The 22,610-nt window shown below is 40.3% G+C and overlaps 9 protein-coding genes across 9 annotated transcripts; 6 read left to right on the top strand and 3 right to left on the bottom strand. All coding sequences in view use genetic code 12, as the record gives it.

Annotated features, from left to right (window-relative positions):
• Nucleotides 1–246: 246 nt before the first annotated feature.
• KGF57_003531 (uncharacterized protein) lies at nt 247–1,893 on the top strand (the record flags this gene model as incomplete). The annotated part of the gene is made up of 1 exon (XM_051752960.1): nt 247–1,893. One exon carries the CDS (start codon nt 247–249, stop codon nt 1,891–1,893), a length of 1,647 nt encoding a protein of 548 aa, XP_051608027.1.
• A 533-nt stretch (nt 1,894–2,426) lies between these two features.
• Nucleotides 2,427–4,082, top strand: KGF57_003530 (uncharacterized protein; the record flags this gene model as incomplete). Its single annotated transcript, XM_051752959.1, has 1 exon — nt 2,427–4,082. One exon carries the CDS (start codon nt 2,427–2,429, stop codon nt 4,080–4,082), a length of 1,656 nt encoding a protein of 551 aa, XP_051608026.1.
• Nucleotides 4,083–4,106: 24 nt separating this feature from the next.
• On the bottom strand, nt 4,107–6,293 carry GUS1 (glutamate--tRNA ligase; the record flags this gene model as incomplete). The annotated part of the gene is made up of 1 exon (XM_051752958.1): nt 4,107–6,293. The coding sequence occupies one exon, from the start codon at nt 6,291–6,293 to the stop codon at nt 4,107–4,109; it is 2,187 nt and encodes a 728-aa protein (XP_051608025.1).
• A 109-nt stretch (nt 6,294–6,402) lies between these two features.
• KGF57_003528 (uncharacterized protein) lies at nt 6,403–9,696 on the top strand (the record flags this gene model as incomplete). Its single annotated transcript, XM_051752957.1, has 3 exons — nt 6,403–8,235; nt 8,292–9,620; nt 9,679–9,696. 3 exons carry the CDS (start codon nt 6,403–6,405, stop codon nt 9,694–9,696), a joined length of 3,180 nt encoding a protein of 1,059 aa, XP_051608024.1.
• A 14-nt stretch (nt 9,697–9,710) lies between these two features.
• On the bottom strand, nt 9,711–10,529 carry KGF57_003527 (uncharacterized protein; the record flags this gene model as incomplete). The annotated part of the gene is made up of 1 exon (XM_051752955.1): nt 9,711–10,529. One exon carries the CDS (start codon nt 10,527–10,529, stop codon nt 9,711–9,713), a length of 819 nt encoding a protein of 272 aa, XP_051608023.1.
• An 86-nt stretch (nt 10,530–10,615) lies between these two features.
• KGF57_003526 (uncharacterized protein) lies at nt 10,616–11,284 on the top strand (the record flags this gene model as incomplete). Its single annotated transcript, XM_051752954.1, has 1 exon — nt 10,616–11,284. The coding sequence occupies one exon, from the start codon at nt 10,616–10,618 to the stop codon at nt 11,282–11,284; it is 669 nt and encodes a 222-aa protein (XP_051608022.1).
• A 17-nt stretch (nt 11,285–11,301) lies between these two features.
• On the bottom strand, nt 11,302–14,802 carry RPA135 (DNA-directed RNA polymerase I core subunit; the record flags this gene model as incomplete). The annotated part of the gene is made up of 1 exon (XM_051752953.1): nt 11,302–14,802. One exon carries the CDS (start codon nt 14,800–14,802, stop codon nt 11,302–11,304), a length of 3,501 nt encoding a protein of 1,166 aa, XP_051608021.1.
• A 212-nt stretch (nt 14,803–15,014) lies between these two features.
• On the top strand, nt 15,015–15,812 carry THG1 (tRNA guanylyltransferase; the record flags this gene model as incomplete). The annotated part of the gene is made up of 1 exon (XM_051752952.1): nt 15,015–15,812. One exon carries the CDS (start codon nt 15,015–15,017, stop codon nt 15,810–15,812), a length of 798 nt encoding a protein of 265 aa, XP_051608020.1.
• A 115-nt stretch (nt 15,813–15,927) lies between these two features.
• GLN4 (glutamine--tRNA ligase) lies at nt 15,928–18,345 on the top strand (the record flags this gene model as incomplete). The annotated part of the gene is made up of 1 exon (XM_051752951.1): nt 15,928–18,345. One exon carries the CDS (start codon nt 15,928–15,930, stop codon nt 18,343–18,345), a length of 2,418 nt encoding a protein of 805 aa, XP_051608019.1.
• Nucleotides 18,346–22,610: the final 4,265 nt, after the last annotated feature.

Raw genomic sequence — 22,610 nt, 5'->3', positions numbered from 1 at the left:
TTCTCTGATGCTATTTCCTTATCTACAAGTTTTGCACTGATAAAAGTTGGAAAATTTTACAATTAAAGTATTTTTTTTTTTTACTGATAACAATAACTGGTTTTGCAATTTTTTAATAACCTGCAGGATTGATTGTGCCGTAAGCGCATGATATGTTACTGACCAGATCTTATTGTTTGGTTTATAAATAGCTATCCAAATCCTAGATCTTCGCTTATGCTGTAAAACATCTCCACTAGCTTTATCATGTCTACTGAACCCAAGGTTAAATCAGCTTACGAAGTTTCTGCTCAAGCCTCTGACATTGAGTCTTTGAACTTCTCAGAGTTCTCCAAAGAAGACATTGAAGAGGCAAATGAAATCTTTCATCATGAAAATCGGCTCAGTTCAAAGTTGAATGCCAGACTTATCTCCATGATTGCGTTGGTTGCAGTTATTGGAACCGGTTTGTTTCTTTCTAGTGGTGGTACATTGCACACCACCGGGCCGGTCGGCATGCTTATCTCGTATGTCTTTGTAGGGACTGTTGTTGCTGCGTCTCAGATCTGTATTGCCGAAGTGTCATGTTTGTACCCTGCTACGTCCTCGTATGTTGCCCATGCTGAACATTTTGTGGATAAAGCATTGGGGTTCTCCATGGGTGTGATTGATATTTATTCCGCAGTCATTCCAAGCGAGCTTGCTGCTGTTTCCGTTATCATGACGTATTGGTCAGACATAAACCCGGCATTGTGGATTTCCATATTTGGTGTTGTCATTGTCGCCATCAACTGCTACAATGTGAAGTGGTACGGAGAAGTTGAGTTTGCATTTGGCGTGCTCAAGATTTTACTCTGTCTTGGATTGATCTTGGTTGGATTGATCATTGACTTGGGTGGAGTGCCAGGCCAACAAAGACTTGGGTTTCATTACTGGAAGCACCCGGGCCCATTTGCTGCCAAATATGCTACTGGATCGTTGGGCAAATTCTTGGGATTTTGGAAATCAGTCAATTCAGTGGTGTATGCGTTTGGTAGTATTCAATCAATCTCAATGTTAGCGGGAGAAACAGAGTACCCGAGAAGGGCAATCTACCGTGCTGCAAAAAGAGTGTTTTACAGAGTCTTTACATTGTACATCTTGATGGTGTTCATCTTATCCATGATTGTGCCTTACAGTGACCCAATCATTTCCAAACCAAGTGGAACTGCATCAGCATCCCCTTGGGTTAGAGCAATCTCGTTGGCAGGAATCCGAGTGTTGCCGCATATCATCAACGCAGTGGTGTTGACCTCAGCCTTATCAGCAGCCAACCTTGGTGTTATCAAAGCTAGTCGTACGTTGTACGCCTTGGCATCAAAGAGACAACTACCAAAGCTTTTCCTCAAGGTGAATAGGCATGGGTTGCCCTATATTGGCGTTGCTTTTGCGTCCTGCTTCCTCCCATTGGCATACCTAAGCGTGGACTCGTCATCAGCCACCGTTTTTTCCTGGTTCCAAAATATATCGTCCTCAGCAATTCTTTTCAATTGGATAGTGATTGCAGCCAATCACATTGCACTCCACCGGTCATTAAAAGAGCAAGGTTACACCAGGAAGGACTTGCCATACACCTTCATTGGCGGAAGATACGCAGGTTTCTACTCTCTTTTCTTTTCAACCATATTTTTGTTGACAGGTGGGTTCCCTGTTTTCATTCACGGATTCTGGGACTTTGCTACATTTTTTAGCGCATACTTTGTGATTCCTTTAGGATTGGTGTTGTATGTCGGTGCAAAGATCCTATTCAAGACAAGGTATATCAGACCAAGTGAGGCAAAGTTGAAGCCATTGTTTTACGACGTGCAGAATAGACCTGAACCTAGTTTTCCAAAGTTGAAAGGGTGGCGTTGGCTTACTGCATTGTGGGCATAAAGTAGTCGTGTATAGTGTTGAATCCGAACTTGAATCTGAATTTGAATTTGAATTTGATATTTTAGTTTTGCAATTAGAAAGTTGCAATCACAAAGATCATTGACGCAGGGAAGCTTATTTTCCAAAAAGGCGGATAACCGGTTAGAAAACTGTGGTTCAACATTGAACATCACCTGTAGATAGAGGTGTACTGAAAATGGCGGTGCATACCTGACCTTAGAATGGTCAGCTACATGCAGCATCTGACGGGTGCTTGTCATTACATTTGCCTCTAAAAGTAAGCCTCGCCGTTGCAATTTTGAAAAAGAAAAGAAAATACAATGGAGCCGTGTAGAATAGTCCCCTTTTTATTGTGGTTCATTTTTCAGCTTCCCAATTTCTTGGCGTTCATTATCTATTGATTTTGCAATTTAGAAATTTTCATTGAAATTGAGCGCCACGGTTTGGTTAGCAGAGATGTAATTGGATATATAAAGAGGGGGGACTGTCACTCCAGAGACTTTGCCATGGATTTATCTCCCCCCCACTACAACATGTCTCTTACACAGAAGGATCTGAAAGATCAAGCTTTGAAAGTTGAAGTAATTGCTGACGGTTCAGATGTGGAATCGTTGAATTTCAAATACTCCAAACAGGATATCGAAGAAGCTAGTGAGATCTTCCACTATGAGAATAAATTATCCTCCAAATTGAATGCTAGATTGATTGGTATGATTGCTTTGGTGGGTGTTTTCGGAACCGGGTTGTTTCTTTCCAGTGGAGGAACATTACATACAACTGGCCCCGTTGGTATGCTACTTGGATATGTGTTAGTTGGTACTGTTGTTGGTGCTTCGCAAATAAGTCAAACTGAGGTGGCTTGTTTATATCCGGCAACTTCGGCTTATGTGGCACATGCTGAACACTTTGTTGACAAGGCGTTGGGATTTGCAATTGGTATCGTCGGTACATACTCGGCAATTGTCCCCAGTGAACTTGCTGCCGTTTCGGTGATAATGACCTACTGGTCGGATATAAACCCTGCTTTATGGATATCCATCTTTGGCGTTGTCATCATTGCCACCAATTGCTACAATGTGAAATGGTATGGGGAGATTGAGTTCTTTTTTGGTATATTAAAGATTTTACTCTGTCTTGGATTGATCTTGGTTGGATTGATCATTGACTTGGGTGGAGTGCCAGGCCAACAAAGACTTGGGTTTCATTACTGGAAGCACCCGGGCCCATTTGCTGCCAAATATGCTACTGGATCCTTGGGCAAATTCTTGGGTTTTTGGAAAGCTGTCAGCTCAATTGTGTACGCCTTTGGAGGAGTTCAATCTATTGCAATGTTGGCGGGAGAAACAAAGTTTCCCAGAAGAGCTATACATCGTGCTGCAAAGAGAGTGTTCCTTAGAGTCTTGGTGCTTTACCTTGTGATGGTGTTTATTTTGACATTGATTGTACCTTACAATGATCCAGTGATTGCGCAACCAAGTGGAACTGCCTCTGGGTCGCCATGGGTGAGAGCTATATCACTTGCCGGTATCAAAGTTCTCCCACATATAATCAACGCTGTTGTCTTGACTTCTGCTTTGTCTGCCGCCAATTTGCTGATAATCAAAGGAAGCAGAACAATCTATGCCCTTGCTATCAAGAAACAGTTGCCAAAATTCTTTTTGAAAATCAACAAGCATGGATTGCCATATATTGCCGTGGGATTTTGCTCTTGCTTTATCCCATTGGCGTATTTGACAGTTAGCCAAACTTCGGCGAATGTGTTCTCATGGTTCCAAAACATCACCTCATCCGTGTTGTTGTGCGATTGGATTGTGATTTCAATCAACCATATTGCTCTCCACAGAGCAATGAGTGCACAAGGTTACACCAGAAAGGATTTGCCATACACATTCATTGGTGGTAAATATGCAGGGTGGTATTCGTTATTCTTTTCGGTGTTGTTCTTGTTGACTGGTGGTTTTCCTGTGTTCATTCATGGCTACTGGGAATTTGCCAACTTTTTCAGTGCATACTTTGTGATTGTGTTGGCTTTCGTATTTTTTGTTGGGGGAAAGATCTTTTTCAAGACGAAGTTCTTGAAGCCATCAGATGTTAGATTGAAGCCATTGTTTTACGATGTGGAACTCAGATCGGAGCCTCCTTTTAAGAAGTTGAAGGGATGGGAGTGGCTTACATTGTTATGGGGATAAAGAACTATTTAAGTTACTTAGTATCTAAGCGCTTACTTTTTTGGCACCATATCTCGAAACAGTTTTCCCATCTGGAATGCTAAACAAAACAGCTGGCTTTCCTTCCTCGTATGGAACATCAACTCTGTAGTAACCCTTTCTTTCAAATTGGATGATATCACCGGCATGCAACTTGGCAACATTCAAATCGGCAATGGCTTTGCTGTGGAACTCGGTTTCCGGGGTGATAAAGTCTTCAAAGTTGTCTTCCTCTTCCAACTTGTCCTTTGTGATCAAATGATCGAAATCAACCAAGTCAACATCAATCTTATCCTTGGTATCAGCCAACCAAGTCAATTTCTTGGATGTTTTACGGAAATCACCTTCCAAGTGCAAGTTGGCTTCGACAGACTTGACAATGTCACCTTCTTTGACGACTTTGGAAACGATGACGTTACCCCAGTCCATGAAGGTTACCTCCTCACCCTCTGATAAATCAGCATCGGCTTGGTCAATAAGTACTTGATCGGCAAAGATGACGGACTTGGTACCTACATCCGGGTTCTTTTTGTGTTTTGGTTTTGATTCAGAGTATGGCTCTGATGGCCCGTTGAGTAATTTGACTGGCACAGCATTCTCTGCCTCAACGGCAGTGAATCTTGGAGCAACAGGGTCAATGACTTTCTTGTTCAATGCCCAGATAACTGACCAATCCAAATTGATGATGTTCTTGGAAGGACCTTGGGCCATGATAAAGTTTCTCAACCCTTCAACAGTCATACCCCTTCTTCTCACACCTCTAACGGTTGGAAATCTTGGGTCATCCCAGTTGGAAACATAGTTTTTGTCAACAAACCACTGCAATTTTCTCTTTGACAACAAGGTTCTAACAAAATTGACTCTTCCGAAATCCCAAATAGCGACTGGACGCAAATTCAAAGCCTTTTGGATCCATTCGTATTGAGGGTTACGGTCTCTGTACTCATTAGTTCTCAATGAGTGGGTCACGCCCTCAATCGAATCAACAACAGGTACACAGAAATCGTAAATTGGGTACATTTTCCATTCAGTCCTTGTTCTATGGTGGGGGGTCAAGTTGCATCTGTAAATAACAGGATCCCTTAATGCCTTATTTAATGCTTTGTAGTCAATCTTGGCCCTCAAACAGTTCTTTAAACCTTCCTCAGTACCATTCTTCATCTCCACGGTGAAAATATGCAAGTTCTCTTCGATAGATCTCTCTCTTCTGGCTGATGCATCGCCAACCATTCTTTCTTCTCTCATTTTCTCAGATGGAGTATCATCACAATAAGCTTTCCCATCCTTGATCAATTTCACGGCCAACTCGTACATATCTTGGAAGTAATCAGACGAGTAAGTGATTCTGTCACCTTTAATTCCCAAAAGCTCCAAATCTTCAATGATTGAGTCCTGGAATTCGACTTTTTCCTTGGTGGGGTTGGTATCGTCGAATCTGATAATCAACTTACCCTTGTATGCATGGGCAAAATATTCATTCAAAATGGCTGCTTTGGCATGTCCAATGTGCAAGTATCCTGATGGTTCCGGTGGGAAACGAGTAACAACTTTTCCGATCTCTGCACCTGGTAAATCGATTTCAAAACTGGCCTTGTGGGTTTCCTTTTTACCACCGGCGGAGGTTTTTGCGGTTTTGGCCGCCTTTTTCAACTCATTCAAAGAGTTGGTGAGCAATTCGGCCGATTTATCGAATCTGTTGTCGCTTTGTGCCAAGAAATTGTACCATCTTGAGACATTGACGTAAGTTTCACTCTTGAGGACAGATCCCATAATAGGGTTGGCTCTCAACACACCCCACAAGGCAATGTCAGCTAAAGTGACTTGGTACCCAACAATGTAAGATCTAAAGTTCAAATGAGCATCAAGTTTCTCCAAGTCAGTGGCTAAATCTTTAAAATTTTTGGTGTAAAATTTCTCCAAAGCAAGCTTGATCCACTCTTGCGATTTCGATTTTTCCAAAAGAACTTGTGGGAAGGTTTGGGCTAAATAGTCCAAAGCGTCCAACTGATCAACAAATGTTTCACCACTAGGTGTTACCAATTTAATTGAGAACTCCTTGTCGATTGATTTTTCATCGACAAACTCAACAGGAATTGAAACTTCATTGTCACTGGAGTTGACAAAGAATACAGCAATCAAGGTTGGATACGGAATAGTAGCCGACTTTCCAGCCACGGTTAACTTAAAAGACATCTTGACTAGGTGGTTGATGGAGGATGAAAATTTTTTTGAAATCGATATTTTCTTTTCTTTTTATTTTTTTAGTAGTCTCTTTTGTACACGGAGCAGATCACCACACCCCATGTCATCCAATCAAGCTCGTGCAGGTTCACCAGTTCCTGAATTGAATAGACCAACTGCTAAACGGTCCCCCTCCATTTTGGTTACTGATGCTCGAAGTCATCAGGTAAAAGGAGCTAGGGCTCCATTCGCAGGTCACAATTTCAAAAAGCAACAGCAACAGCAACAGCAACAGCAACAGCAGCAACAACAACAGCAGCAACAACAACAGCAACAACATCAATCACCATACAGCTTTGAGCAGCTGCAACATCAAAATGCATTGCTGAAACGTTTAGCATTTAGGAACAAGTACACTGATATCTCTGTTGACAAGTTGCTAAGCAATTCCAGTGATATCCCATCGGGTCAGAGTCGACTCCCACCGAAACTCGGCCTTGGCAGAATTAGGAATAGTTCAGCATCGCCTCCGCCTCCGATCGTGGGTCCTTCGAACCCGGAATCGAGGAGAAATATAAGGAGCATTCCCAAACTATCGCAGTCGTTACCGTCAAGAACTTCAAAAACGTCACAAAAGTTGGTGTTGATACCTGATGAGCAAAGACTTAGTGGATCACCACCACCCAATGGTGAGGCCACAGAGCCAATTGATAGCAATTTGGAACTACAAGCTCAAATATCGCGATCAAGAGCAGAGCTAATGCCAAAGGAAAAACGTGCTAGAGAATTCAGTAGGATGACTGCGTACTTTATTTGCGAGGAATTTGATCTTCCAGCAGTTGCAAAGTTTCTAAGAAAGCACCACGAGGTCAAGCCAAGGTTGTATGACGAAGCATTGTATGTGCCGTATACATTGCCCTTGCTTCCGGGAACCGATGGGCTACGTGTCAAATCAAACAACTCCACCAAACTCCAAGCAAAGAATAAACACATGGAAAAGATGATCAACAAGTCGGAACAAACAGACCACCTTTATGAATACTACTCCGGAGTTGAGACTCCAGAGGATGCAAACAACTACTCAATGGATCCGGAGTTGGAAAATTTTGACAATAGCAGTCCCTTTGACCCAAGTGAGCCACAATTTTTTGCACCACCGTTGGACGTATCAGGAATCAGCGATGATGGCGATAGCGCCGATTCTAATAGTGACAAGAGTGGTAAAAGTCCAAAAAAGAGTAGGGCAAAGGAAACGCAGAGCTCGTCAACACATAGCCTGTCAGATGTTTCCAAACATCACGCCGAAATGTTTGTCTTTGCATACGGTGTTGTTGTGTTTTGGAATTTTTCCGAGGTTCACGAAAAGAATATTCTTGCAGATTTGGCGTTTGCCGAACAGGATCTTCTCATAAATCCAATCGACGAACAGGATATCGAAACCGAGGAATTCCACTTTGAATACGACAAGGAAATTCACAGGCCAAGAATATACAACGATATGATCACCTTACGTTCGAGTGACCACTTGATTAAGCTCACCATGTCTCATGCAATAGCGCAACTGACGAAATTGGGATTATTTGAGAGCAGAATGGTGAATATCTTGCACCTGATTAGTAAATTACCCAAAAAATTGGCATTAACGGGTAGATTAGGGTTGAAAAGAAATCAATTGTTGAAGAAATCAGGTAAGTTGTTCAAGCTACGTGTAGACGTGAACTTGTCAAGTTCGATATTGGATACTCCTGATTTTTTTTGGTCATTTGAGCCCGCTTTGCATCCATTGTACAATGCTGTGCGAGAGTACTTGGAAATCGACCAGAGAGTGCAAGTCTTGAACGACCGGTGCAAAGTGTTTTTGGAGTTTTCGGATATTGTCACCGACAGCATGAACGAGAAGAATACAAACCGCATTACCTGGATGTTGATCATTATCATTTTCCTCAGTCTTTTTGTTAGTGTATTCGAGTTTATATTGGAGGTTATATAGGTGACGAGGTGGTACTGAAGGGCAAGGCAACAAAAAAAAAAAAAATACAAATAAATAAAGTAAATGACAACAAAGATACTGATCATTACTCTCTTAGATTGTTGCAAAACACAATATTTCCCGAAATGTCTCTACCGTCAATACACGCAAAAGGGGGGCTCTCCCGCTACGAAGCAGTCAAACCTATTACATCTGGGAAAAAACGAGCGAATCGACCGGTGGAGTACATTTTAAAGACCATCGATGACAAAGTTCAAGCAGCAGTTGCACACCAAGAAGATCACGATGGAGACATCGAAATGGTTCCTATGGAAAACGAGCAGGAAGTGGATCTCATAACGTCATATGTGAACAAATCTCGTGACGCTGATTACTACGAAGACGAAGTGAACATGGACATAGAAGATGCACCCGATCTTACCCTAATTGATGGGAATATATCACTCTTGATTATCGATACGAATTTCTGCATCTCTCATTTAGCCATTTTAGATGACCTCAACCGATTGGCAAATGACTACGGACTCAAAATAATTATCCCCGTTTATGTGATACAAGAGTTGGATGGGTTGAAAAACTCAACCAAGTCCGAGAATGATCAGTCAAGTAGCGAGTCGGTCAAGAATCTTGCAAGGTGGGCAAATGATTGGATATACAATCAACTTGCCAGCAATCTGAGCACAGTAAAGGGACAAAAACTCAGTCAAAGAATAGATACACAATTGACCAAGGACGATGCAATTCTTGACTGCTGTCTATACTTTCAAAAATACCACCCACAACATTTGATTGTTCTCTTGTCAAATGATAAGAACCTCTGTACCAAAGCACTAATGCATGAAATACTAACTGTCAGCTTCCGACCGGGTATGGAGGCTTCATTGATTGCTCAAAAAGTCAAGAATGAGAGCTTGTCAAGATTTGGCCTTCGTGAGCCATTGTATAAACCTAATCAACCGTTACATAATGTGGCGCCCGAAATCAATAAGGTTGCAAGAGTGGTAAACAACACATCTGGGATACCACCGCTGTTGGTGATTTACAAAGAGATTCAGATTTTATTACTGAGTGTTTTACACCATTGCATGGTGGCAGAGTATCAAGATGATATCGACCTAATACGTGATTATAAAAAGGAAAACGTTGTGAGCTTACTTCAATGCAGCCAAATATTAATCCGGTTTTGGGTTTCAGTATTCCAGCAGTATTTTAGGGCCATGCCAGTGCGATTTGTACCATTTGAAGAAATAGGCGAAGGAAGAAAGCTGAAGAAAATTCCGGTATACGTTGATGAACCAACAGCTCAAAACGCGCTCAAATTTGTGGATTTCTGGTCTGCGGTATTAAAGGTACTATATCAAGGCGTAATGAGTGATGAACAAAATGAAGCATTAGATGTGTTTATAGTTAGATGGAAGGAATTAGCATTGCAAATATGACTAAAGTTGACCAATTTTTTTGCGTTTAGGAGACTCTTTAAGCGATAAGCTGTTGGTTCGAGAGCGCTTAGAAGGGCTAATTGGTGTGCTGGTGGGGGCTCTTTTGGCGAGGGATTTATTACTTGAAGGCAACTGTGATTCTCTTGCTGGAAAATTACACGCTATAGCATTTTCAAGATTAAGCTTGTTAGCGGCTTTTGCGTCCTGTTGTCGACTCTTCAAGTATTCCTCTTTGATCTCGTTTTCCCATTTCTGCTTATTGAAATTAGTGATGAGATGAATTACCTCCTTGTTGTTCTTTTTATACTGCTTGATCAACAGTTCACCATGTGCCTGCTTGAAATTTAGTTCCAAAAACCTGGAGTACGATTCCTTTGCCTCCAAGACATGTTTGAGCTGACCAATTTCATATCTCAAGTAGGAAATATTGGAAAACTGTTGGAAGTTCAATTTGGATAGAAATTGGATGACTGTCTCCGGTGGTTGGCCCTGTAGTTGAAATTTCCATGCAAAGTCTAGATCAACCTGGGCATGAACAAGCTCAGAGTTTTGCTTGAAGTTTACCTTGTTAGGAATGCCTTTCACCAATGTATCCAATATTAAACGCAATTTCTCATCAGTCAATCCGTCAATGCCCAATTCTCTTGCCCTTTTTGATAAATCCTCTCGATCCAACTCCTCCATCCAAACTTTATCAAAATTTGTGACATAAAACCCACATGTGAGCTGGCTGGAATCATAACCTAGACCATAGATGCAATCACTAGGTTGTAAGGAATCAATTCTGCGCAAATGCCATTGAGTGGGTAGATCATACATGTAAAAAACGTTTGTTTTTTGACGTAAACCGAAAAGCTTCAAATCAATTTTTTTTTTTTTTTTTTTATTTTTATTTTTGGCAAAGTATGTCTGATCAAGTTACCATTACCGACAAGCAAACACATCAGCTTGTCGATAGAGTCAAATCTCACTTCAGCTCCAATGACTCTAGATATCTCATATCCTTGGCCGGGGTCCCAGGCGCAGGAAAGACTACGTTTGCAAGTACGATGGCAGCACTGTTGACAAAAGAAGTTGCTCCAACCATCGTTCTATCCCAAGATGGATTTCACTTGTACAGATCCGAGTTGCAAGCTATGCCCAACGCGGAAGAGGCAATAAGACGCAGAGGAGCACCCTTCACCTTCAATTCAAAAGCATTTGTGGAGTTGGTGGCTCGATTGAAGAACAAACACAATACAGTGAAAGCGCCATCATTCGACCACAAACTTAAAGACCCCGTCGAGGACGACATTGAGATTAACTCGGCCATCGAGATTGTCATTATAGAGGGTAACTACACGTCGTTAAAAGATGCCGAGTGGAATGAAATCAGCACACTAGTCAACGATACCTGGTTTATCTCAACTCCTGAGTCGATTGTCAGGTCTCGTATAATAAAGCGTCACTTGGAGGCGGGGATAGCTCAAAATGAACAAGAGGCGATAGATCGAGCAGATGGCAGTGATTTACAAAACGCTAGATATATTATTGAAAACTCCAAAACAACAAATGTTCTTATACTTGCTGAATAAATCTATAAATTTCAAATCTACTTTGGCTCCACATTATACCTCATCTTTATACCCATGGCCGAGAGTTCACTGTCCAAATACTTCAAAACAAATGGAATAGCAACAGTAGTGGTGTTATCACCTCCAACAAATTTGACCCCATGTCCATCTTCCCAGATATCAGCATCTTCAGCATATCCATCATACTTATCCAACCTTATCGAACATCTTCTACACCTAACACTTGCCATTGATCCGATTCTGGGAACAGATGTTTGTGTGGTTAGTATCGATCCACACGATTTACATATCGAAGTTTGTGTATAATCTGAGCAATTCAACAATCTGTCTTGTAACAAAAATGCAGTACCGTGACCAATCAATGCATCTCTTTCCATCTCACCCACACGAATACCTCCTGATCTCTTTCTGCCTTTCACCGGTTGCATGGTTAACGAGTTTACTGGACCAGTGGATCTAACTTGGAACTTGTCGTTAACCATATGTCTCAATCTTTGGTAGTAAACGCATCCAATGTAAATATCGCATCTCAACTCTTCACCAGTGGCACCAGAGTACATTGGCTCATTACCATGGAAATTGTAACCGGCTTTCAACAATTGTTCTCCAAAGTAGTCGGCAGGTGTATCTGACTCACTAAACTTCCACGGAGTGGCATCTTGTGCAACACCATGCAATGCTCCAGCTTTACCTGCCAAAGACTCAACAAACATACCAATTGTCATACGCGAGGGGAAAGCGTGGGGGTTGATAATGACATCAGGTTGCATACCACTTTCGGAAAATGGCATGTCTATTTGCGGCCACTTTCTTGAACAAACACCCTTTTGTCCATGTCTTGAGGAGAACTTGTCACCAATAATCGGCTGCCTCGTGATTCTGTACTTTATGGTTACTTGCTGTCCTTCGTTATCACCCGCATCATCACCGAGTAACTTGACTTCCTCGATGTATGCAGGTTCAGATGAATGGTATGTTTTCACCTTGGTTTTCCCAAGTGTATCGTCGTAGTATGCGAGAATTGGGTCGCCTTCTTCCACCTTGACACCAATCAATGGGAACCCGTCATTGTCCAACTTGCTCTTCCAAGCCTCTGGCCACTCATCTTCACCAAATCCGAAATGTTGAGTAATTGGATCACCTCTTCTTCTCGATTGTGACAAGTCAATCTTTTCCACTTTGTAAACAGTACCATAACCGAATCCTCGCTCATCTGCAGATTTGTTAATAATCATGGCGTCATCCATATCATACCCAGTGTACGAAATGACAGCAACAACCGCATTCATACCGTTGGGGAAGTTGTCCATTCCGTAGTCGTCATACAAGTTGGCTTTAACAATTGGTGTTTGTCCAGTTTGCAAACGGTACAATTTGTTATCCGATCTGTGCACCAATGCAGTCCCTGGTGTACCCATAGTTTGCTTACCCATTTGACACTGGTACATGTTTCTTGGTGATTGGTTAAAGTCCGAAAAGGGAGTCAAGTTGGCCAAGATGGATAAAATGTTTGTTGGTGAAAACTCAACATGTGAGTGGATGTCATTTTCAATTTCCTCTGGGGTCACAGCAACGTTCATGTACACTTGCTCAAACGGACCCACAATGTCTTCCTTGTCCAAAGGCAAGTATTTGACTGGTCTCATCATTCTCGAATGTCCACCAAACAAGTACAAACCAGGGTACTGACCTTTACTAGATGGAGGGACATATCCAATTTCCAAGTCCAATGGCAAACCATGACTGCCTTCTACTTTCCAAAACCTCAAAGTGTCGGCAACGATTTTACCTTGTTCATGAGTTGTCCATCCAACAATCTTACCGTCTAATTGAACACAACACAAATCAGGTCCAGCGGCAAATGCATTTGCTGGGGACACACCAAGTTGAGCCAAAGCAGCAGGAACTTGGGAAACGTCAGATGCAGTGGTGGCAATGACACACTTGTGTGACAAATGATTCAACAAACCACATGGTGATCCATCGGGAGTATGAACAGGACATAGGAAACCCCAGGATTCAGGCAACAACTTACGAACGGTGGTTGTTTTCAACTCGGCAAAGAAAGAACCTCTATGCACCATTCTGAAATGTGAAATGAAACGATGGAAATTGATTTTTTCAGCAACAACAGTGTACCCTGAAACTTGTTGCAAATCCAACCCTGATTGTGAGACCAAATTACCAGTTGATAGGAAATATTGCAACTTTTGACCAATGTTTTCATTGATTCGAGAAAATACTCGCGTGATGTACTTGCGATCGGAGAAGTTGACCCCAACACCACGGTTGATATCTGATTGCACTTGAAGTTTAAAGCTTTGCAAGTATTCGTCAATTTTTTCTTTGATAATCATACCATACAAGAAACCTCCCAACAACACCTCTTGATGTTGAGTTGCATCTGGATTATCGGGAGCACAATCTCCTGCCACCAATGAATACAATTTACGAATCATGAACAACAACATACGGAATTTGTCTTTGTTGTTGGGTAAATGCACCAAAACAATTCTTTTCAACACTTCCTTTCCAACGTCAATATCAGAGACATCTGGAGTTGCACCAAAGACAACTCTGAATTTATCTCCCAAATACGCCAATGTCTCTTGTTGTGAATGCAAATTGTACGATTTGAAAGTTCTCAATAACAATTCCAAACGATCGGTTAAGAATGAGTTTCCAATATCATGACCAACAATCCCATCAAAGATTTCTCTGTCATTGGTTTCAACAAGAGCTTTCAAAATCATAACCACTGGAATCAAATACTCATTCTTCTTCCAAGAGAATCGGAAAGTGACATTTCCGTCATTGAGGTAATGCAACACATTGGTTTGTGATGTTTGGTCTGGTCTTACTGATCTAATCTGAATACCGAATTTGGTATACGAGGCACCTCTATTGCCAAACGATGGACGAATGATTGCCATAGGATGATTTCTTCTCTGCACAATCAACATACGGATCAATTTTTCAATACCATTGACAATAAAATAACCACCCAACTCGTCACTCTCCTCTTTTGCTTCAACGAGTTGGTTTGGAGACATTTTTTGCAAATGGCATCTATTCGATTTCAACATGATTGGAATTTGGCCTGCTTCTCTGATCTCACTTTGCTCTTCGCCGTCATTGACGCTCCACGTCACATTCAACATTAGTCTAGCTTTATAAGTGGTCATTCTTTCACGACACTCGCTAGGTAAAGTCCTTCTATTTATTGACAATTTATCCGTTGGTGGTACACTTGGCTTGGATATTGAGACAGAATCAACTCTAATGTTGAGCTTGTTGCCCAATCTATCAGTCTCTTTTGAGTCAAAAACGGTTTTCGATCCAATGTCCCTAACGGCCATGTTTAGCAAGCCGCCATCTTCGCCATCGGTCAATGCATCAAATGACCCAATGTGTGGAGCGACTGCATTTTGCAACAATGGGTATATTTCAGATTTATCTTTGGGAGGGTTTTGAAACCTCTTTTCTCGTTCTAGAGTACGAAACTTGGCCTGTGTCATGGAGTAGTTGTAAGAACTGGTGTTTGAAAAGGGCAAGACAAATTGAGTGTAATTTTTTTTTTTTTCCCATTTTTCATTTTTCATTTTTTCATCGAGATGACTTTTGAGGGACTTGGTTGCACAAAGTAAAAACACTTCCAGTAATTATGCTCACTCACTCACTCACTCACTTACTCACTTACTCACACGCTCTTCACTTTCAATCCAAGTCCATGGCTAACTCCAAGTATGAATACGTGAAGGCGTTTGAGAGAGAAAATTATCTACTACCGGAGACATATATTGTCATACGTGTTGATGGGAAGGGTTTCCACAAGTTCTCTCAGCACTACAACTTTGCAAAACCGAATGATTTACGGGCATTGGGGGTAATGAATAGAGCTGCGCAGAAGGTGATGGAGAGGTACAGTGATGTTTTAATGGCATATGGTGACTCCGATGAGTACAGTTTTTTGTTGCGACGGAAATGTGAGCTATACGAAAGAAGGGAGATGAAATTGTGTACCCTTTTCGCCAGTTTAATGTCCACGTATTACATGTTTTATTGGAATTTGGAATTCATTGACAAGCCTATTGAAGAGGATATGATACCGACATTTGACGCAAGAGCAGTGGTGTATCCCAACTTTCAAGTAGTGCGAGATTACTTTAGCTGGAGACAAGTTGATTGTCATATAAATAATCTCTACAATACTGCATTCTGGGAATTGGTTAAACTTGGTCTAACGCCACAAGAGTCTGAACAGAAACTAATGGGTACCGTGGCTTCTGACAAAAATGAGATACTTTTCAAGGAATGTGGCGTAAACTATAATAATGAGTTGGAGATTTTCAAAAAGGGGACTATATTGGTGAGGGAGCTAATAAACTATACTCGCAAGGGTGAACTTACTTCCAGACAGAAGCAAAGAGAGGACAAGAGTCGAAGGAAAGCAGAGATAAAACAATACCATGTAGATATTATCAATGATGACCCATGGTGGATGTCACGCCCTTGGTTGAGTGAATAGAAAAATGAGACATTAGACAAACAATTGACAACGCAATTTTTTTTTTTTTTTTTTTTTCACACTGTTCTTTACTCTGTTATCTCTGTAATCTTTTACTTACGACGCCCTCAAAACCATGTCATCATCAGAAGAAGAATTGATTGTATTGTTCCAAAAAGTTGGATTTGATGAGAAAAAGTCAAAGGATATCGCCAAGAACAAGAAAGTAGCTGGGTTGTTGGAATCCGTGTTGGCAAAGTCATCGGTTGACTCATACACCGATGAAAAAAAATTGACCTTGTTGCACCAATTGGCAGTATTGGAGAATAAACATGGAAAAGCGATTCCTCATGTGGAGTATTTGATTAATGGGATCAACAACGATGAGATAAAGACTAATTTGCAGATTTCTGAGGGGATCAAGTACTTGCAAGCTGAATCGTCACCTAAGCAAGATGCCTTTAACGAGGCAACTGGTGTTGGTGTAGAAATTGGAGAGCCGCAAGTGAAGGAAGAGATTGCGAAGTACCTTGATTCGATCAGTTCAAAGTTGGAATCTGAGAGGTACGCCATTTTGCCAAAAGTTTTGTCTGAGGTCAAAGCTCAACCATCTTTGAAATGGGCGCCACCCAATTTATTCAAGCCAGTTCTAGACGAGTTGTTTTTGGCCAGATTGGGACCAAAGGATGAAAGGGATGTGAAGAAAAAGGAAAAGAAGAAACCAGCTACTTCCGCCTCTGCTACTGCTGCTACTGCTGCTGCTGCTGCTGCTACCGCAACAACCAAGCAGGAACCAGAAAGATCCATGTTTTCTGAAGGATTCCTTGGCGATCTACACAAGCCTGGCGAGGAACCACAAAAGTATCCTGAATTATTAGAGGCCCATCGTGAATTCATCAAGGGCCAAGTGTATACCCGATTCCCACCTGAACCAAATGGATTTTTGCACATTGGACATTCAAAAGCCATTATGGTTAATTTTGGGTTTGCCCAATTCCACAAAGGCAAATGTTATTTACGTTTTGATGATACTAATCCTGAAGCTGAAGAGGCCAAGTATTTTGAATCCATTAAGGAGATGGTTGCATGGTTGGGTTACGAACCATGGAAGATTACCTATTCCTCCGACTACTTTGATGAGCTTTTTGAACTAGCAGTCAAGCTCATTAAGTTGGACAAAGCTTATATCTGTCACTGTACGCCTGAACAAGTTAAACTAGGACGTGGACAACGTGAGGATGGCTCTATGGGAGGTGAGCGATTTGCTTGTGAGCATCGATCACAATCAGTTGAGCATAATTTGGCAGAGTTTTTGGCAATGAAGGAAGGCAAATATGCCACTGGTGAGGCCACTTTACGTATGAAACAAGATTTGACTAGTCCTTCACCACAAATGTGGGACTTGGTGGCATATAGGGTATTGAACAAGCCACATCATCGTACTGGATCCAAGTGGAAAATATACCCCACTTATGACTTCACGCACTGTTTAGTTGATTCGTTTGAAAACATTACTCATTCCTTGTGTACTACTGAGTTTGTCTTGTCAAGAGAATCTTACGAATGGTTATGTGATGCTTTGCATGTGTATAGACCAGCCCAAAGAGAGTATGGAAGATTGAACATGACGGGAACCATTATGTCCAAGAGAAAAATTGCCAAGCTTGTCAATGAAGGGTATGTCAGAGGCTGGGACGATCCACGAATCTACACCTTGGAAGCCATCAAAAGAAGAGGTATCCCCCCTGGTGCTATATTGTCATTCATCAATACTTTGGGAGTAACGACATCTACGACAAATATCCAAACTACCCGGTTTGAGAGTGCTGTTCGCCAATTCCTCGATCAAACCACGCCTCGATTGTTTTTAGTTTTGAATCCAGTTGAAGTTCATATTGATAACTTGGATGACGATTTCGAGTTGGAAGTGGAAATCCCATACAAGCCTGGTAAAGATATCAATTCCTTGGGTAATAGGAAATTGAAGTTCACCAACCGGGTGTTTATTGACGGCGGAGATGTTCGCGATGAACCGGCCGACAAAGAATATTACCGTTTGGCACCAGGACAACCGGTTGGGTTGTTGAAAGTACCATTCAACATTATTTTCAAATCGATTGAAACTGTCAGTGGTAAAACCATTGTGCATGTTGACTACGACAAGGACCAAACTACAAAGAAGCCAAAGACTTATATCCAATGGGTCCCCGTTAACAATTGCAAACCAATCAAGGAAGTTCGTATCTACAACCAGTTATTCAACTCTGAGAACCCTGCTGCCCATCCTGATGGGTACCTCGCTGATATCAATCCTTCTAGTGAAGATGTCTTGACCAATGCTGTGATTGAATCAAATTTTGATGAGATTGTCGCCAAGTCGCCAATGAATTTGACTGTACCTGGTTCACAATTCAACATCAAGGAGGATAAGGGGAACCATACTATTCGATTCCAAGCCTTGAGAGAGGGGTACTTTTGTGTTGATAAGGACTCTAAAGATGATGCATTGGTGTTGAATAGAATTGTCACTTTGAAGGAAGACGCTAATAAGTAGATTAGATTGTATAAAAGATGAGATTTTGTCGTTTTACAATAGCACGTGCGTTTTCTCCACAACCACAAAATGGTTCGAACTACTTGCTCCCATATAGCAATTTACACTACCACATTACTGCAATGAAGTTGTTACACCTACACATTCATTCAGGACCAAACTGGATGCTACCACTTTAAAATAAACGGATATGATGATCTTGAAAGGCAAGTTGAGTTGGGCAATATCGTTTGTAAGAAACAAGTGAAGAGGGGTACTGAGTTTTTGTCATTCACTGGATGTAAAGTGTGTGAAGGTCGTGGACACTTTGCCGTGCTAAGAAAGTGAAAGTCGTGTTTGATGCTAGGGTAAGCGATTTGGAAGTCTAGCCAGTTACGTGCCAGTATTTAAAACAAGCTAAAGTGAAATAACTACGTAGTTGCTCAATGCCAGCTATTGTGTGCCTAGCACCACCCCAAATGGAAAGAGCAAGAAATACCAGACTCCTCTATCCACACCATTTGTTATTACACATTGCACTGTGGGTTTAAGTGATCAAAGTCGTACCTCTAGTTAAAACTAAATAGTGAGTCTACACCGTATAGTTCAAGTAAGGTTGTTATAATCTTCAATACGAACATTGTGATAGAAAATTAAACATGGTGTCAAAGAAAAAAAGAAAAAAGTTACACGTATCAACCACCCTAGTTTATTCTCGTCGTAATACTTTCTCAAAAGAGACAGGGTTACCCGCTAAGCTCTTGCCATAAAGTGAAATTATCTATTCCCAAATCAGACTCTATTCTGCAAATTTTGACAACCAAAGCAAGATGTTGAAATACACGCGCTTTGGGGGTGTAAATATTTAAGGGGAGAAGAAAATTTTTCACGCCGACGATAGGAGACGTCGGGTTTCTCTTTCTTCTTCTCTAGGGTCTTCACTAGAGAGTTCAGATACATAGAGACGTATAGCCTTTCGAATAGACGCAAGCAATTTAATTACACCCTATCAATCACTCGCGGATTGAAATTAAACACAAGATCTATTCATAAAAAAGAGGAAACCCAACAAATTAAATAAATAAATAAATAAATGGATAAAAAAGAAAAAAAAAAAAACATTGAGTTTGAGACATAAACGTTTGGCCAATTTTTTTTAATTTTTTAACAAATTGTACCTGAGTTAATTGATGAAATCTTGTTGCATTTTGTTATACGTATTTGAGGCGGGTTAGACACCTGGAATTACGAAAAAGGAAGTGGGGAATATTCTACTATTGGAGTTGAGTCAGTATAAACGTATATATATATATACATATATATATATATGTAGTTGTAGTCCTAGCAGTAGCAGGAGATATGCCTTACATGTAGGCATGGCGCAAATGTATGTACTATACATGGCGGGAAGGCAGTATAAGTAAGTATACGTAATGTGTCAGTGGGGTTTGTTGTTCTGCTTATTTAATGCAGGTTTGTTATCTTTCTCCTTATTTCTTTTGTGGTTATGGGTACAGGTAATCGATGATGAAAGGGTCAACCAAATATTATAAAACTTGAAAGTAGAGGGGCACACGAGAACAATCATTCTGAAGATGTCTCTCTGTTTATGTTGTCTTGTTCTTTCATAACGCTATGTATTCTGGAGTACGTGTGTTAGATGTAACTCTAGCAGGTGTGTAGTGTTGGACTATGGGTAGCTTATACTTTATGAAGAACGGTGTTTAGAGTCCGAGTGATATCGATGAACTCCGATTTGTTCTCGCTAATCTTTGTGTAAGTTTGTGTTTTGTGAAGGGGGGTGTTAAAAAAAAGTAAAAAAAATTAAAGCGAAAGATAATTAATATTTTCTTCTTCTCTTTCAATTTGCGAAAGGGGGTGGGGGGGTGTGGAAAACAAAGAAGATCGACAGAAAAAAAAAAAAAAAAATGAAGATTCTTTTTTTTGTGACGCGTCATAGTCATCGTGATCATCGAAAATACTTTTTTTTTTCTTCTCTTTGACAAACAAATACGTATATATATATATATACAGATAGATCTACTGAATGAAGACTATAAGCTACTTTGAAGTATGAGATACATAGATATAAAACTCTAGAGGAAGAAAAAAAAAAGTAGTTTTCTATACAAGGCAAAGAGAAGGAATTGAATATGTTTTTTGGTGTGTCGCTATAAGTCAAACTAATCTATTCTCAATTGGGAATAAATTATATTATTACGACGTACGATTATATAATACAAAAGTTTAAATTACACAAACCCACGAAAGTAGTCTAAATTGGATTAGTTTCATCTTCATTGGGGCGAACCTATTTCCCCTCCACCCCCATGGGGGGAGGGGAGGGGACAGAGATAAGTTGCACAGAAATATAATAGAGTCTTGTATCAATTTAAATATCTCGTTTTTATTCTCTTTGTGATTTGTGAACAAAATATCAAAGGTGAGGCGGGTGGGTAGGTGGGTGTTTAGTGGGGGGAATGGATTTGGTAGCGACAAATACAGTAAAGCTTGTTTGACATTGCGCTTAACTTAAGAGACCGATTTCCAATATTTTATTTTATTTTATTTTATTTTATTTTATTTTATTTTTTTCTATCTTTCGTATTGTTTCTCTCCACCCAACAGAAAAAAGAAAAGAAGAAAAAGTTTTGTTTAGCAGATCAGCTGATCTCAGTAATTTATATTAGTGATAGATAATACTTTCTACAACAGACAAAGAACCCTCACACATATACTTTCGAATCTTCGGCTATAGGTTTATATGGTTTATCTGGTAGTCAGAGCTTTCATACATTTTTTTATCCACAAAGGGTCCATTTTATTTTTTTTTTTGTTTTTTTTTGTTAGGATGTTAGGATAGAGCAGGTGGTGTTAAACGTCACCCAAATTTACAAGAACAACACACAGAAGAGAGAGAGAGAGAGAAGACGAGATTAGTGGAGTATAGATCTCCTGTTTTCCCAGAGTCAAATATTGTAAAAGTAAAGTGACGATAGATAGATAGTTGTAATAATTTAGTAGTTATGGATGGTTAATCTCCGCTGTGTGTAATATATATATATATATATACACACATATATCAAAGAGTAATTTGCGTTCTCGGAATTGGCACAAAGACCGAAAGAAAGATATAAAAAAAATTTTCACTGTAATAAATTTTAATCTCTCCATCGAATGGTTTAACTATTACAGGCTTTTATTGTTATTATTTAGACAACAATAAGAGATTAAGATTGCTATCTTCACTTTTCTTCTTCGATCTATGTGTGTGTGTGTGATATCTTCTTGATATGTTTTTGGGTAGAGTTGATTGTTGGGCTGATGGGTGTGTGTGTGTTTCTTTTTAATATATATGAGGGTACCAAAATACTGCAAGTGGAGAAGAGATTAAATAGAGTTTGATACGTTTTTATACTTTGGTATATGTAAGTTTACTTATCTCTCTTTATTTTTTTTTTAATATTAAATGTTAATATATATATATACTAAACTAATTTTTACACCCCCTCTTAGCTCTTTAGTAATTAACAAGAAACGTTTACAAACACGCACACACACAACGCACATAAACATAGACACACACAAAGAGAGAGAGAGACCACATATATATATTGTGCCAACAAATAACAACAAATAAGTGGAATGTGGGTACACGTATCAGCCACCTCTTCTTGTTATACCAACCCTAGAGAGACAACAGAGATACGTTTGATAATTGCTTACTTATGCTATGATGATCTTTGTTTATTTTTTGTTGTGTCAAAAAGGGTGATGAGGAGAAGAAAGTTTGACACTTTGCATACACATACACACACAGTTTAAGTATACGCCACAGTTACCCTACATGTATGTGTGTATGTGTGTATGTATATGCAACCCCCTGCTTAACCCCTTTTAGTCAACAAACTAATGACTGTGGAAGGTACGCACACATACACACACACACACACGCACACGCACACACACACTGATGATGGTTTGATTCTTTCTCAACATATATGTATTATGCATTGTACACATATATGCTCATGCACCAACTTCGGGACACACGGGTTCATCAATATGTGTATGTAGAATACCTAGATGCAGATGTATATTATCATCATTGTTGACATTGGACTGTGTGTGTTTGTCTATCAACACTATTCTGAAACTATTGAAAACCTCCTAAAGCCCCCTTTGAATCATCTGTAATGTATCTATAATGTATCTGTGTTGTATCTGTGTCTTGTGTTTGTTCTTCCTCCCCACCCCATCTTCCCCTCACTTTTTGCCCACACAAT

Source organism: Candida theae (assembly GCF_024610275.1).
Source record: "Candida theae strain CBS 12239 chromosome Unknown scaffold9, whole genome shotgun sequence".
NCBI classification, from domain to species: Eukaryota; Fungi; Ascomycota; class Pichiomycetes; order Serinales; family Debaryomycetaceae; genus Lodderomyces; species Lodderomyces theae.
This window is presented reverse-complemented; position numbering and strand designations above follow the sequence as displayed.